Raw genomic sequence first — 16277 nt, forward strand, 5'->3', positions numbered from 1 at the left:
ATAGCATTAAAGTGTCACCAAATTATTACACTGGGAGAAGTATGGAAGCACAATCGACGTGGATGCAAAGTTCCCAACAGAGTTCCCATGAAGCGTGTGCTCCATATCTCCACTGATCTCTTCATGTTAATTGGATGAAGATTTCACTGGCGTGAGTGACTATGGATATAGGGGACATGATGCAACACATCACAAACCGCGAGCTATACTCACTGCTAATGGTCTCTCCCTCTGCCCTATGCAAATCAGCTCACGCTCTCGCGATTTATAAGGACGGTGCTCAGATACACACGGTTACACAGCACAGTCGGTGTTGAGGTCTGGAGTTGGCCCTGTTTAAAGTGTTCACTGCTGGTGAAGAAACAATGAATATTTTCTGGGTTTCGGTCCTTTTAGCCTCGTTACCGAGTAAGTGCATTTTATTAAAGAGATTAAATATTCCTTTAATAAAACTGTGTGGCTGCCTCCAAATTGTGGAAATTTCCTTGCTTTTAACTCTTGTATTGTTTCAGAGACGCGATGTATAAAATATATTTTTCTCCATTCAGATGCCTTCAGTGGAAGAGTAGTCCAAACACCGACAACGGCAACGAAAGAGGCAGGCGAGTGGCTGACCATCAACTGCGTCTTAACTGATTCTGGCGCTGCTAAGTTTCATAGCGCAAGATGGTACCGGCAATATCCGGGTACAATAGACAAGGTAGACATATCCATTGGCGGACGATTTGTTGAATCGTTCAACTGGGGAGTAAAGTCTTCTCTGCGAATCAACGACCTGACAGTTGAAGACAGCGCCACTTATTACTGCAAAGCTTACTACGGACTTGGTGTACCACAGTAATGAATCTTGGATTCCCGTAACACATAAACTGTACCCAAACCTCTTAAAACAAAGTTAATACAGGTTATTCTCCAGGTGGCTAAAAACTTCACGGTTAAATACTCACTGTCTCTGTCAAGCATTGGCTAATATATTAAAAACTTTGTCTATTAATTTAGGTGATTGTTGTGTATATGTTATAATCATATTAATAATGGAACTTTGATATTTCTCCAGGATTGGGATAAGAGACTGAGAATTCTAAACATCTGCTGGGATCCCAATATAAAGGCAATGATTTGAATTATATTTACTGTATCTTTCAATCAATATCTTGGACTATCTGAAGGGATTTCTGTGACATTTGTAGCAATGGATTTCTTGTGCTGATCTGAAACGATGTGTGGCTGCAGTGACACACTGACACAGTGACTCGGGCCACGGCACAAACCTCTCCAACAGTTATTTGTTTTACTACTCGTGAAGATGACTGCTTAATGTGCTTTCTTCCTTATGGTTGTTACTTCATAAAGTTTGAAATCAATTCCAATTCGATCTTTGGTGATAATCTAGCTGAATTCCATGATATTAAATCAAGGGATTATCTTTTTCAGTGCTACAGGAGTTCGCATTGCACATTGTAAATATCTGGTTCGACAGAAACTGACGGAAAATTAAGATAGGTTAATGACTGCAGTGTATTGGAAAGGTCATTGCATCCGTGTTGTTTTGGTGTATTTATTACCGCACCTTAATTTCAATGACCCTTTTTGAAGGAGGCTGACTGGGAGCTGAAAGACTGTGGCATTTACGGTTACTGTTCCTCTATTGGAACTGGCACCGTGCTGACTGTGAACTCTGGTAAGTGACCTCTCTTGCTACTTTATCAATAAGATTTTGTTCAGAGAAGATATGAAGAATTAGCATTCTCGTTAAAATGCTCTTAAGTGCACAGGGCAATAGCCGAAACTGTTTTTGGAGGTTCGGTTAGCTTCGCTGTCAGTTTATTTGGTTTAAACTTAATAATCTTTTTCAAAAGTGATTATGCTCGAGAATAAAACGAACCTATGTTTAAATATATAACAATCCTGTATTTAAATACATAACGAACCTCAAAACAAGCCTGTTTACCACCTATGGATCATTTAAGATGCTGATTTATATAGTTATGAATCTCGCCGGTGTGATAGTTTAAACAGTTAAAACACACCCAGCCTAGTGCTGTTATTCTCCTTAGTGAGGCGGCGCAGCATATCCCTAATATACATTATTTCTGATTCGAAGAATTAATAACATTCTGTGGCGAGGAAAGTTTGCTGCAAACAAGGAATTAATTCAACGTGTAATTTTATGAAATATTGAGTACGAATTACTTTCCCCCTCTAAAATCACCCCTTATTCAATTAAAAAAAAACTGTTAAATTAATACCGGTACCGAACCTTCGAATATATTGTCCATTCGAATCTTGACATTTGTGACCCTGGATTAACGGCGCATGCGTCACAGTGACCCAGACAGAAAACAAAATGATTGGGGGTGAAATTGGTCTGATCGAGGAGCGCGGAACGGGCGATAGCAAATCGGCCGCCCGTATACACCGCGTCAGATTTTCCTTTATATTGACTTGGAAAATATTCGGAATTTTCTTCCGATCAAACCAAGTAAAACGGACAGTGAAACTATCCGAATCTCCAAAAGAGCTCGAACTATCGTTCTGTCAAATTCAGTGGAAATAAGGCCTGGCGGGGTGTAAAACAGGCCGCCGATTCGCAAGGATCCCGTGTCGCGTTACTGGCGTAGGACAATTTCATCTCCTATACTGTAGGTCTGTGGGAGGCCTGTTTCCATGGAAGCCAGTCTCCTGGACAGTCGCATTTCGGACAACAGAAACACTCTGTGTTTAAGATTGTGCCGAGTAGCAGAGAACATTGAAATTGCGGTGGGTTTGAGTGTGAGAAGTGAAATTCTCTTTTAATGTCTGTGTACAGAAATAAATGTAAGGAGTCTTACAACACCAGGTTATCGTCCAAAAGCTGTTGGACTATAACCTGGTGTTGTAAGACTCTTTACATTTGTCCACCTCAGTCTATCACCGGCATCTGCACATTATAGAAATAAAGTAAACATTATTGTATGCCTCGTGGAGAATCGTGAAGTCTTTGACTCACTGTTTATACATTTTACTGTCCGTTTCCTTATTTAATTTGAAGAAACAATGTGATTGTTTGGAGCCTGAGTGTTGGTCTGATAGACTGGATATTCAGTCAGCATTTCAAAGAGAGGAGAATCCCAGAGCTGATGTGCAGAGTAAGGGGGATGTTTTTTGCCATTCCATGGTCCGGATATCGCTTGCCTGGAGATTGGACAGGTTAAGCGTCGGTGCAGATGATGGGAGGGGCGGGTCCGCATACCTGGGTACCAAGCGACACTGAATCCGAGAAAATATGTCCCTAAAAATCATAAAACATTGAAGTCGATCTACATAATTCCATTAAATACCCCCTGGTCAGGTACAATATGGGTTAGGTAGAAAAGAAGAATGTGTTTGCATTTATAAACGCATCTTCCATGACCTCGCGACGTTCCAAAGCGCTTTACAGCCAATGAATTTGTCGAGCAAATCCCCCTCTACACTGTGTCATACAACACTCCCAGTTCAGGAGCACTAGGGGTCAGATAGAGGGTACAGCTCCCGCTACACTGTCCCACCAAACACTCCCAATGCAAGTACAGCACAGGATAGATACAGGGTAAAGCTCGCTCGAGAATGTCCCGTCAAACACTCCCAGTTCAAGAGCAGTAGGGGTGAGACAGAGGATACAGCTGCCTCGCCACTGTCATACATCACTCCCAGTTCAAGAGCAGTAGGGGTTAGACAGAGGGCACAGCTTCCTCTACACTGTGTCATACAACACTCCCAGTTCAGGAGCACTAGGGGTTAGATAGAGGGTACAGCTCCCGCTATACTGTCCCACCAAACACTCCCAGTGCAAGTACAGCACAGGATAGATACAGGGTAAAGCTCGCTCGAGAATTTCCCGTCAAACACTCCCAGTTCAAGAACAGTAGGCGTTAGACAGACGGTACAGCTTCCTCTACACTGTGTCATGCAACAATCCCAGTGCAAGTACAGCACAGGATAGATACACAGTAAAGCTCCCTCTACGCTGTTAAAACAAACGGTCAGAGGGCAGGTACAGCACGGGGTTAGATCCAGAATAAACGTCCATCTACACTGTCCCATCAAACACTCCCACCGCAGGTACACGGTTAGATATAGAGCAAAGCTCCCTCCACAATGTCTATCAAATACTCCCAGGTCAGGTACAGCAAGGGTAAGATACAGAGTTACGCTCCCTCTCCGCTGTCCCATCAAACAATCCTAGAGCAGGTACAGCTCGGGTTAGATACAGAGGAAAGCTCCCTCTACACTGTCCCATCAAACACTCCCAGAGCAGGTACTGCACGGGTTCGATACAGAGTTGCGGTCCCTCGACAGTCTCCCATCAAACACTCCCAGGGCAGGTACAGCTCCGGTTAGATAGAGGGTAAAGCTGCTCTACACTCTATCCATAGGAGAAGGTAGATTACCAACCTTACCGGATACCAGAGCAGATTACCTGAATGGCCCCTGACATGGAACCTGAGAAAATGTCCAGCATAAAGCTCCCAAAATGTGGCAGTCAGTAACATTGGAGAATAGTGTGTTTGAACGGGAGCAACGAGATGCAGATTGTACTAGAAACACTGGTGAAGCGAAAAGTTTCATCACAGACATAGAACACGGCACTTATCGAAAGGAAAAACCTTCTAAGAACAGAAGAATGTGCGCGGGCAGAAACTCCGATTGGTTCCTTTGCACGAATCCACGCAAATTGTTCTCCCATGAATTCCCTCCGAAAACAACTGATACTCCCCAGTTTAAATAATCCTAAATCTTGCAACTTTCTCTTCCGAAATCACAAGACCATCCACTTAATATGTACGTTCCACTAAACCAGATGTCAACTGGTTTATTAAAAACGGGTTAACCCCTCTCGTAGGATAGTCAAGCGTTAACCGTGGTTCCCTGAGACGGCCAACAGTGATTTTTAGGGTTAATTTCCTTCCTTGCCTCCTCTGAGCGAAAACAAGGAATGAAGCAATAGTATTAATATCTCTGTCAATGGTATTCACTTCACCACTATCATTGGGAGATCTTTTGATATAATCACCCAATTCACGCAAAGATTGCAAATTTAGTACTTGCATTCTGTCGCCGTTGTTCAGATAAATAACTTGTTCACTTCCACCTCGTAGTTTCGTTAATTCATCTTACATTGTTTCAAAGATGTGTATCATTGTTTTAGTTTTGTAAAGCATCTGAAGTTGTCCTTTGAGATGTATCTCTTTCTCTCTGACTTATCCATTTTTTCAGCAGCCATTATTTTCCAGGCTCTTGTAGGAATCCAGCCCAACCCTGCCAATCATAGAATCATAGAATGATACAGCACAAAAGGAGGCCATTCGGCCCATCGGTCGTGTGCCGGATCTTTAAAGCTAGCCAATTAGTCCCACTCCCCTATTCTTTCCCTACAGAACTGCAAATGCTTTCACTGCAATTCATGATCGAATTCCCTTTTGAAAGTTATTATTGAATCTGCTTCTAACACCCTTTAAGGCAATGCATTCCAGATCTTTGAAATTCTCTGCTTAAAAAAAAATCTCCTCATCTCGCCTCCAGTTGCTTTGCCAATGACCTTAAATCTGTGTCCGCTGGTTACCGATCCGCCTGCCACTGGAAACAGTGTTTCCTTATTTACCCTTTCGAAACCTTTCATGATTTTCAACACCTCGATTAAATATCCCCTTAACCTTCTCTGCTCTAATGAGAACAACCCGAGCTTCTCTAGTTTCTCCACGTAACTGAAATCCCGCATCCCTGGTACCTGGTAAATCTCCTTTGCACCCTCTCTAAAGCTTTGATATCCATCTTAAAGTGTGGTGCCCAGAACTCGACACAATACTCCAGCTGGGGCCTAAGCAGTGATTTCTGAAGGTTTAACATAACTTCCTTGCTTTTGTACTCTATGCCTCTATTAATAAAGCCCGGGATCCCGTATGCTTGTTTAACAACCTACTTAACTTCGCGTGCGACCTTCGAAGATTTGTGTGTATATACCCCGAGGTATCTCTGTTCCTGCACCCCCGTTAATATTGTACCAGTTTGTGTATGTTGTCTCTCCTCATTCTTCCTACCAAAATGCATCACTTCCAACTCACTGCGCTAAATGTCATTCGCCATGTGTTTGCCCATTTCATCAGTCCGTCTATGTCCTCCTAAAGTCTGTTAATATCCTCCACATTGATTTCTACATTTCCGAGCTTCGTGTCATCTTCGTGTCATCCAGGTCATTAATATATATCACAAAGAGCAGTGCTCCTAATACCGACCCCTGGAGAACACCACTGTATACTTCCCTCCAGTCTGAAAAACAACCGCTTACCGCTGCTCTCTGCTTTCTGTCACTTAGCCAATTTCGTATCTAGGCAGCCACTGCCCCTTTAATTCGATGGGCTTCAGTTGTGTTATGCTATGTTCCTTGCACATTGAAAATATATCTATTTGATTGTATATCTCACTATAAGACATTCAGAGCGAGAAACCTCTCTGGCCCGTTGCACTTATTGCGAATTTGGGTCGACGCTTCGGAATGATTCATCATCTATTCATTTTAGTCATTGGCAAATTTTGAGGAACACATTCCAGAATGGCTGGAGCCTGATTTTAATAAATTAGCCCCAGCCTTCTAATCTTCAAGTGAAAACAATGTGTTCTGTATCTCGCTATGCTTCTTTCCAACCAACGTGAAACGGCCCTCTCCCAGCCGTTGGTTTATAAGTCCATTGACATTTGGATTGAGGGATTTTGAAAATGTTATTGAGGAAGTTGTGGAGAAGATTTTTCGGAAGTTCCTTGGATAAGTATAAATACTAAAGAGTAAAGTTAAAAATTGGAACCAACTAACCTAAGGATGGGATTAGATTAGTGATGTAAAAGGGAATCTTCTCCAGAAAGGTGAATGAATCGCAGATGTTAGACAAGGACTTAGTCTCGGTTTCTACAGAAAAGTGTGTCCGTGGGAATGGAAGTGTAGAGCGGGAGAGTGAGGTGCAATTAGATTGAATAACTAGAGATAAGTAAGGAGTGCTGAGAAGATTGTTGGAACTCATTCTATCCTCGAATGTTGAGAACAGACAAAAAGCAAATAGCAGATGCTCGGCCCACGAATATTCAAACATCCTAGGATGTGGAATTTGTGCCAGAGGACCGAGGTAAAATCTTTCTCAAAGAAGGGGAAAGGTTTACATAGGGTAAACGCGGGGCCGTCGGCTTACCGTCAGTGCTGGATCATCTTCTAGAGTCATATTACTGGAGAAAATTAACATTCACTTACAGAGGCATTGTTTCATTAAAGACAGCTAGCACGGATTTGTAGAAGGCAAGTTCTCCCTGATAAATTTAGTTTGACAGGTCTTCGAAGAACTCTACTCATTCCCATGTTTAATTCTGGTCACTGCACCCCAGGAAAGTTAGATTGGCCTTGGAGTGGGTCGACCGCAGATTCACCAGAATAATACATGGGACAAAAGGGTTAAAATATGAGGCAAGATTGAATGGATCAGGATTGTATTCCCTTTATTATAGAAGATTAATGGGTGATCAAATTAATGTGTTTAAGATGACAAAATCATTTAACAGGGTAGATAGAGAGAAACTATTGACTTTGTTGGGGGAATGCAGAACAAGAAGGCATAACCTTAAAATTAATGCTATGTCGTGTCAGGTGGTTGAAACGATACCAAATAATGGGTTTGTTAATCAAGTAAAGTTGTTCATTTTCAATATTCGCAAAGGACTTTGCAGAGGAAGCACAACATTACATTATCAAGGAATATAAAAAAGGAACAGTAAAGTATTCTACAGACACATAAATAATCAAAGGACAGAGTTAGGGCCACAAAGGGAAGCACAAGATAAACTCGCAGGTAATGGGCAGCGACATGGCAGAAATATTGAATAGTTACTTTGCCTCAGTATTTACCAGGGAGAATAATAAGGTGGGCAGAATATTAGAAGAAAAGATTTTTAAAAACATAAGACTTTTAAGATAGAAAATGGGGGAGATAATTGATCAACTAAGCAAGCATGGAGAGGATCAAACCCCTGAACCGTATGGATTTCATCGGCTCATAATAAAAGAAGCTAGGGAGGAGATAGCAGAGGCACCATTAGATATATCTAAAAATTCATTAGAAAGGGGAATAGTGCCACAAGACTGGTGGACAGCTAATGTGAAAACTATATTTTAAAAAGGAGATCAGAACAAGTCCAGGGAATTATAGACCAGTTAGCCTAACGTCGGTGTTAGGAAAGATAATGGAATCTTTGCTCAAAGATGTAATAGAAAAACATCTAGAAAGCGAAAATAAAATAAAGAATAGTCAGAAAGCAAAGCTATGCTTGACCAACCTTACTGAATGCTTTGACGAAGTAACAGGAAGGTTAGACAAGGGTAATTTAGTAGATGGAATATGTTTGGATTTTCAAAAGACATTCGATAATGTAGCACATTGTAGATTCATGACTAATGTTAGAGCATGTGGAGTCAGGGGACAGGTAGCAGAATGGATAGCAAGCTGGCTACAAAATAGAACACAGAGAGATTGGTTCAAGGGTAGCTGCTCAGAATGGGAGAATTTGGGAAGTGGCTTTTCACAGGGATCAGTGCTCGGGCCACAGTTGCTGACAATTTATATTAACAATTTGGACTGGGAATCGGGGTGTGTGGTTCATACAAACGTAGAATATGTCAGGTTGCAAGAAGACATTATTAAACTTGAAGAATGGGCGTGTCATTGGCAAATTAATTTCAATATATGTAAGTGTGAGGTGGTGCATTTTGTTTCGGAGAATAAGGAGGACACATACTGCTTGGATAATAAGAGTTAACATGGGGTAGAGGAGAAAAGGGATCTCGGGGTATAGCTATACAAATCAGTAAAAGAGGCGACGCATGTTAATAAGGCCATAAAAAGGCAAACAAAGCAATGATTTTCATTTCTAGAGGAATAGAATTGAAAAGGAGTGACGTTTTGTTAAACTTGTATAGAATCTGGCTTTTACCACACTTGGAGTACAGTGCACAGTTGTGATTTCAATATTATAAAAAGATACAGAGGCATTGAAGAAGGTGTAAAAAAGATTCAAAAGGATGATACCAGAACTGAGAGAATATACCTGTCGGGAAAGATTGAACAGGCTGGGGCTGTTTTTTTCTGGTAAAGAGAAGGTTCAGGGGTGACCTGATTGAGATATTTAAGATAATGAAAGGGTTTGATAGGGTAGACGTGGAGAAAATGTTTCCACTTGTGGGGGAGTCCAAAATTAGACATCATAAATATAAGGTATCCAGTGGGGAATTCAGGAGAAACTTCACTCCCCGATGAGTGGTAAGACTGTGGAATGCGCTAACATAAGGAGTATTTGAGGTAAATAGCATCGCTGCATTTAAAGGGAGACTAAATAAATACACGAGGGAGAAAGGAATAGAAGGATATGCTGATGGGGTGAGATGAAGTGGGGAGGGAGGAGGCTCATGTGGAGCATAAATTCCGACATAGACATGTTGGGCTGAATGGCCTGTTTCTCTGCTGTATTCTCGATATAACTGGATGATTTGAGCAACCTCAGACAGTTTAGTTGATTGGGCAGGTCGATACCAGATAACACGCAACATGGAGAATATAAAGTGATAAATTTGGAGAGGAAGAATGTAAGAAAATATTCACTAAATTGCAACACTTTCAAAGTAGAAGAAGAACAGAGAGACATAGAGCTTCAGATTGATAGATCTTTAAATGTAGGAGGCTGTGTCAGCAAGGTTAGAGAGTAATAAAGCAAGGACATAACATTAGATTTATAAATCATTTGCTTAGGCCAAAGTTGAAGATTGTGTCCAGTTTCGGTGCCTTAATTTACGTAGGATGTCAAGGCCACGGAGAGGGGGCAGAAGAGATTCAACACGATTATGCAAAGGATGAGAGGCGTTAACTATGAGAAGAACATAACAACAACAACTTGCATTAAAATAGCTCCTTTAACGGAGTAAAACCGTCACAAGGCGCTTCACAGTAACGTTAACAATCAAAATTTCACACCGAGCCGCATAAGGGATATTGGGACAAATGACCAAATGATTGCTCAAAGAGGTAGGTTTTAAGGAGCGTCTTAAAAAGGAGAGAGAGAATGAGAGAGGCGGAGTGGTTTAGCGAGGCAGTTCCAGAAATTAAGGCCTTGGCTGCTGAATGCACGGCCGCCAATTGTGCGGCAACGGAAATCGGGGATCGGCAAGAGGCCAGAATTCGTGGATCGCAAACATTTCGGAGGGTTGTGGGGCTGGAGAAGGTTCCAGAGAAAGCGGGGGGAGGGGCGATGCTATGGAGTGATTTGTAAACAAGGTTGAGAATTGTAGGATCGGTGGGTTGGGAACGGAGACAAACGTGGGCTCTTTTCTTGAGATCGAGAAAGTTAAGAGGCAGTAAAGTTTTAAGTGTTTTCGATAAGCTAAATTGAGAGAAACTATTTGCCGTGGTTGATAACAGGCGGGTATAAGTTTAAATGGAGATAAACGATTTGCCGTGGTTGATAACTAGTGGGTATTAGTTTAAATGGAGAGAAACTATTTACCGTGGGTTATAACTAGTGGCTATTAGTTTAAATGGAGAAAAACTATTTACCGTGGGTTATAACTAGTGGGTATAAGTTTAAAGGGAGAAAAACCATTTACCGTGGTTGAAAACTAGTGGGTATAAGTTTCAGATCATCAGCCAAAGATGAATGGAGATATTAGTAGATTTATTTTTATTATGGAGAGGGCTGTTAGGACACAGAACCTCCTACCAAAAACAAAAAAACAATGCTGTTTGCAGAATCATAGTATCATTGGAGGTACAGCACAGGCCGGAGGCCATTCGGACCATTGTGCCTCTGCTCGCTCTTTGAAAGAGCTACCCAATTAGTCCCACTCACCTGCTCTTTCCCCATGGCCCTGTAAATTAGTTTTAAATAGGAAGTAGGCAAATATTTGAGAAACAAGGTATCGGGAAAGAAGAGGCGAATGGAACTGCGCACATCCGGCCCCTGATTATAGGTCCCTTCAGGTGAATAGATATAAAATCACAAGCCAAGCCAGGAATGTACAATTTCCCCATGTACACTCCCGCCGTGCGGCCTGGGCGGGCCCAGCGGAGTTTCTACTGCTAAGCGGATAGCTCTGACACAGAGCCCGCAGTGTCGCGATGGGCCGAAAGAATCCTTCTGTGCTGTAAAATATTTTAATTCGATCCCTCCCTCACCTGACATTACCAAAACCATTGCTGTCTCTGACCTCTGATGTTACAAACTCGTTGCTGCAATCGTCTAGAAATCCAAACAACTCCTTCCTTAAGAAACGCCGGTTGCAAAATATTCCTCGGTAAAGTGACGACATGAAACTGCTCCATCCCCAGGAAAATTAAAGCATGTTACTGGTAACAATAATCGATGTACATTTAATATCTGACTGTCACTACACACCACTGCACAGTATCGATATTTTTTCGCATAGCACATTGATCATTATTCACTCCGAAATTAACAAGTGATAAGAACATTATTTGAATGTTCGTTCATGACCGGAACTCATTTATCCCAACACGCCCACTGTAATATCAGCTCATTTAAACCCAGCTTCAATGCATCCATGTGTGTTAAATTTGGCGGTGTCCGTGGCTGCGAGCAACGTGATATTGACTAGATAATCTGTTTTCGGTGTTGGTTGGGGAATAAGTATTGACCAGGACTCGATATAAACGGTTTAATTGTCATTATAGAAGCGAGTAAGACTTTCTTTTTTAATTTTCTCAGTAAAACGTACTCCACCGATCATCAGTCTCCTCTACTCTGCAAGTGACGAACTGACAGCAAAAGGTTTTGTGCATCTGGTTTGCCTCATCAGCGAATATCAGCCAGAAAGCATTGCAGTGAGCTGGCAGAAGAACGGGAACGCTGTACAATCGGGCTTTACAACCACATCCCCAATTAAAAATTTGAATGGAGATTTCAGCTCCAGGAGCATCCTTAAAGTCACCCTGCAGGATTGGAACAGCGGGTCTCTTTACAGCTGCCAAGTGTCCCATTCTGCAACCAACAGTAACCAGCGGAAAGACATTAGAAAAACATCAGGTGAGAAAATGCAACCAATTCACAAGCTTGCACAGGTGAAACATGTTGACTTTCTTTCTCAGTATTGGATTAGTTGGGATGTTATTGTGATAATTTATCTGTGCCAGTTTATGGTGCAGTGAGACAGTAAAGATCATTGGGGATGTTTCAGCAGCAATGGCTGAGGTTCCTGAAGGTGCTCGCTGCCGGGCGGATGTTGCAAAAGGCATGACTATGAGATCTTGACAAATACATGAATATTATTCTATGGTCAGGGTAACACATTGATCAGCTCTTTCATGATATTGCAAGCAATTTACAAATAATTGTGATACATTCACCAGATCAATCCAGGTGAAACAGAAAGGAAACAGAACAGAAATGTATGTTTTACACACAAGGGATCAAACTTTAACAATGCGGTTCTGTTACTTTTTACATTTGTGAGGATTTATTGTGTGTGATACTGGGTATCAGTACAAAAATGTGTTTAAAAAAATGAAACGGGTGAGAGACGGACGGAGATAGAAACGAGAAAGGCAGAGAGAGAGATGGACAGAGAGGGGGTGCTGTATAAAGATTGAACCTACAGATACGGACACAAAACCAACAATGAGCTGTTCTTCCTTTCAAAGATTTTGTTTAAACGATACGGGTAAGGGCCGGGGAATACGACTAAGTGGATAGCACATTCAGAGAGCCAGCAGACACGATGAACCGAATGGCCTTCTGAGCTGTCGAATTCATTCAATCTTTCTCTCTTTCTTTGTCTCCCTCTCTCTCTCTCTCTCTCTGTCTGTCTGTCTCTCTCTGTGCCTCTCTCTCTCTGTTTGTATCTCTCTCTCCCTCTGGTGTCTCCCTATATCTGTCTCTCTCTATTTGTCCCTCTCTGTCTCTCTCTGTTCCTTTCTCTCTCTCTCTGTCCCCCTTTCTCCGTCTTTCTCTGTCTTTTTCTCTGTCCCTATTTCTCTTTCTATATATATATATATATATATATATATTTCTCTCCCACCCTGTCTCTCTGTAACTGTCGTCCTGCCTCTCAGTTTTTCTTTTTCCCTGTCCTACTCTCTCTCTGATTCTCTCCATCAGTCCCTTTCTCTGCCTCTCTCCCTATCTGTCTGTCACGCTCTGTCTCTCTATGTCCCTCTCTCGCTCTATGTCTTTGTTTCTCTCTCTCTCTCTTAGCTTCGTTGAGTTGTACATAGTTTTGATTCGACTCAACATACGCGCAAACACCAAATTATTTTTAAAAATTCAATAATAATCAGTGAGAGACATATTCACATCATACCGTGTTATGGATTATCAATGAAATTGAAATCCTTGATAAATTTCCGAAACCATCAACACTAAATCATCGCCCCGATTCTGAATCTCTCGTTTCTCACTGACAGAGCTCACGGTATTTCTCAGAGATCCTTCCGTTGTCGAAGTTTGGATCAATAAAACTGCCACCCTGGTGTGTGAAGTGGTCTCTCCGGTTCCCACTGAGGTTACCATCTCTTGGACAGTGGGTGGAAAGATAAGGAATGAAGGAGTTCAAATTGAACCAGCTAAAAAGGATGGAAACCAGTACCTGACAATCAGCCACTTGACCAGCAGCGTGGCAGAGTGGGATAGCGGGGTTGAATACTCGTGTTCTGCACAACAGGGTCAATCATCTCCTCCGGTATTAAAACGAATCGGAAAGATAAGAGGTGGGTAAAATATCTATAGACATGTCTTCGAATGGCAATGGATGGAACACTAACACTTATTGAACTTCCGTTACAGTCGAGCCAGTCAAACCAAAGCTCCGCCTCCTTCCTCCATCACCAGAGGAGAGTCAAAGTAGGAGCGCCCCGACTCTCACATGTCTGATAACAGGATTCTACCCTGACAACATAATCGTTTCCTGGGAGAAGGACGGAGCTGCTTTAAGCACGAACGTTACCAGTTTCCCCAGTGCTCTTGAACAGGACCTAACCTTCAGCACAAGGAGCAACCTCATTTTGCCTTCAGAGGAATGGAAGAAAGGATCAAGATACACCTGTATCGCCTCACATCCCCCTTCACAATCCGACGTGAAGGCGACCATCCGCAATCTGAAAGGTACGGACCGTTTTTCAAAATACATTTACACAATCAGTGATTTTTACTTAAATCTCAGACCAAACTCGTACCACACACGCACTTGTGATCGGATCCCCATAGGTTACAGGTATAGCAAAATATATGGATATCAATGAATGCGCCTTTAATTCACAGACAGCAATTGGACGATAAAATGATCAGCACTCTGAATATGTTCGCCGCCACAAGCTATGTGAGGACCCAATGGTAAGAAGGGGCACGTTAAGGATCTCTTCAACCTCACTGCACGGTACCCTGGTGATTGTGGGCTTTCTTTAAACAGCAATATGCAGTAGCTAAAGACACTAAATCCACTTATCACCAGGCAGAGTGTTCCATACTATGTGGGGAGAAGACTTTGAGTGGCGTTTACTTCACTCTGCACTGCCTGGTTTAGGTTTAGCTGGACACTGAGTGGTTGCCAGCAGCGAATTTAAAGACAAAAAAGCAGCTAGTACTCAGGGGACGCAACCAATTGATGTGAGGAACTTTGTACATTTCATGTTTTCAAAGCTTCTGAACCGCCAGCGCTAAACGTCAGAGGAGACAGAAAGGTGTCAATTGACTGAACTCAATGATGTGACCTTCTGTTTCAATGAGTGTAAACTCCGCTCGTGTGATGAGTTTGTTTCATCTCTAATTGTTTTTTTCGATCAAATTGAAGAGTTTGCACAATAACCGGCCCAGCACCACCGTGCTAGGCGTGGAGAATCGTTCAAACCTCTGTCGATCTTAGGTTGGTTCCCCGATTACTGCTGAGTTCGTTGATCTCACCTGGTGGCGTTCGGGACCTTATAATCGAGCTTAGTGGCCCGCGATTCGTGAGGTGGCAATAGCGCATTGTTCTGCTCCTGGTCTCTGGTAAGTGCGTGTATGGTCATTCTGGGAACAACAAGATAGGAGTTGCCTGCGATGCCCTGACGATACAATAGCCTACTGATACTGCGTATGAGCACTCGCGAAGTATCGACCCCTGAGAATTGGATGAGGTACCGGACGTCGACCTATAGTTCACATACACGAGTGAGGAAAAGAGAGGATATAATAGCAAACCCGGCAATTAGACTCAAACTCGAGCTCCTCCGATTGGTAAGCTCCTGTACACTAGAATGGCCCTGTACAGTAAGAAGGTGCTGTGTTTCACCCCCGGATCTTCACTGAGTTAACTGATCTCAACTGGTATCTTTTTGGAAGTTCCGGTGGACTACGCACATCCGGGTTACTGTGGAGAAACCCGTTCTTGTCTCTTACTCGGTTCGGGGGAGACCTTGTTGAAGTCGGGGTGTTTACACCTCTGCTGAGGGCAGGATTGGACGGGGCTTTGCTGCTTTCACTGTAGAGTAGGCTGTTGATGCGCAGTCTTTCTGCTGATTCACGAAGAATGGCCACTTGAGAGATACTCAAGGCGACCTTCTCCAGTGAAGCTTGTACCGGAGTAGCAATAAAAACAGACATTTATATATCATCTTTAAGCGCCTCATACCATTTCACAGAGTTGTAAGGAAAACATAACCAAGTTAAATAAGGGAAGATTATGAGGCGTGACCAAAAATCTTGCTGGGTTTGAAGGAGGGTCTTAAAGTGGGAGCAGGAGGGGGAGAGGCGGGGAGGATTAGGTCGGAAAGTCCAGCGCGAGACCTGGGATCTAATCAAGGTATCACCACCTTCCTTATGAATGAAAAAGTGTTGTCCGTTTTGTTATTTCTTGTCCTATTCCCGGATCAGTGGAGTTCCACAGAATGATCAGCGGACTGAAGTTCATACAACACCGACATGGTTTATTTCAGCCACTCAGTGAATGAGAGTCAAAGTAAAAGATCATCGTTACAGCTACAAACGCCACACTTGTTGCTGCTATAAGAGCTTCCTTACGTTTTCACTCAATCTTTGGCTCCCTCAGATATCAAGGTTAAGTCCCTGAATTATCCCTTTTGGTTATCGCTCGCTTCTGACTACTCCAAAAACGGTCTTTTTTTGATAAATTTGAAAATGTCAGTTGACTTTTCAGTGGATTATTCCATGAAAGCAGCAGCGGATCGACGCTAGAATCTTGTAGAGAAGTACAAATAATTACCATCCTGGAAAGCCGGCTCCAT

The 16277-nt window shown here is 42.5% G+C and overlaps 1 gene segment (V, D, J or C); it reads left to right on the plus strand.

Moving 5' to 3' along the window:
• The first annotated feature begins 283 nt into the window (after nucleotides 1-283).
• The window catches only part of LOC137308152 (Ig heavy chain C region, membrane-bound form-like), a 35444-nt gene continuing 19450 nt past the window's right edge, over nucleotides 284-16277 (plus strand). The window contains 6 exon segments of the C gene segment in view: nucleotides 284-408; nucleotides 549-829; nucleotides 1597-1681; nucleotides 11770-12087; nucleotides 13464-13766; nucleotides 13843-14160. Of these exon segments, the coding sequence occupies nucleotides 366-408; nucleotides 549-829; nucleotides 1597-1681; nucleotides 11770-12087; nucleotides 13464-13766; nucleotides 13843-14160 (1348 nt within the window).

This window comes from Heptranchias perlo, unplaced genomic scaffold (genome assembly GCF_035084215.1).
Source record: "Heptranchias perlo isolate sHepPer1 unplaced genomic scaffold, sHepPer1.hap1 HAP1_SCAFFOLD_122, whole genome shotgun sequence".
Classification (NCBI taxonomy): domain Eukaryota; kingdom Metazoa; phylum Chordata; class Chondrichthyes; order Hexanchiformes; family Hexanchidae; genus Heptranchias; species Heptranchias perlo.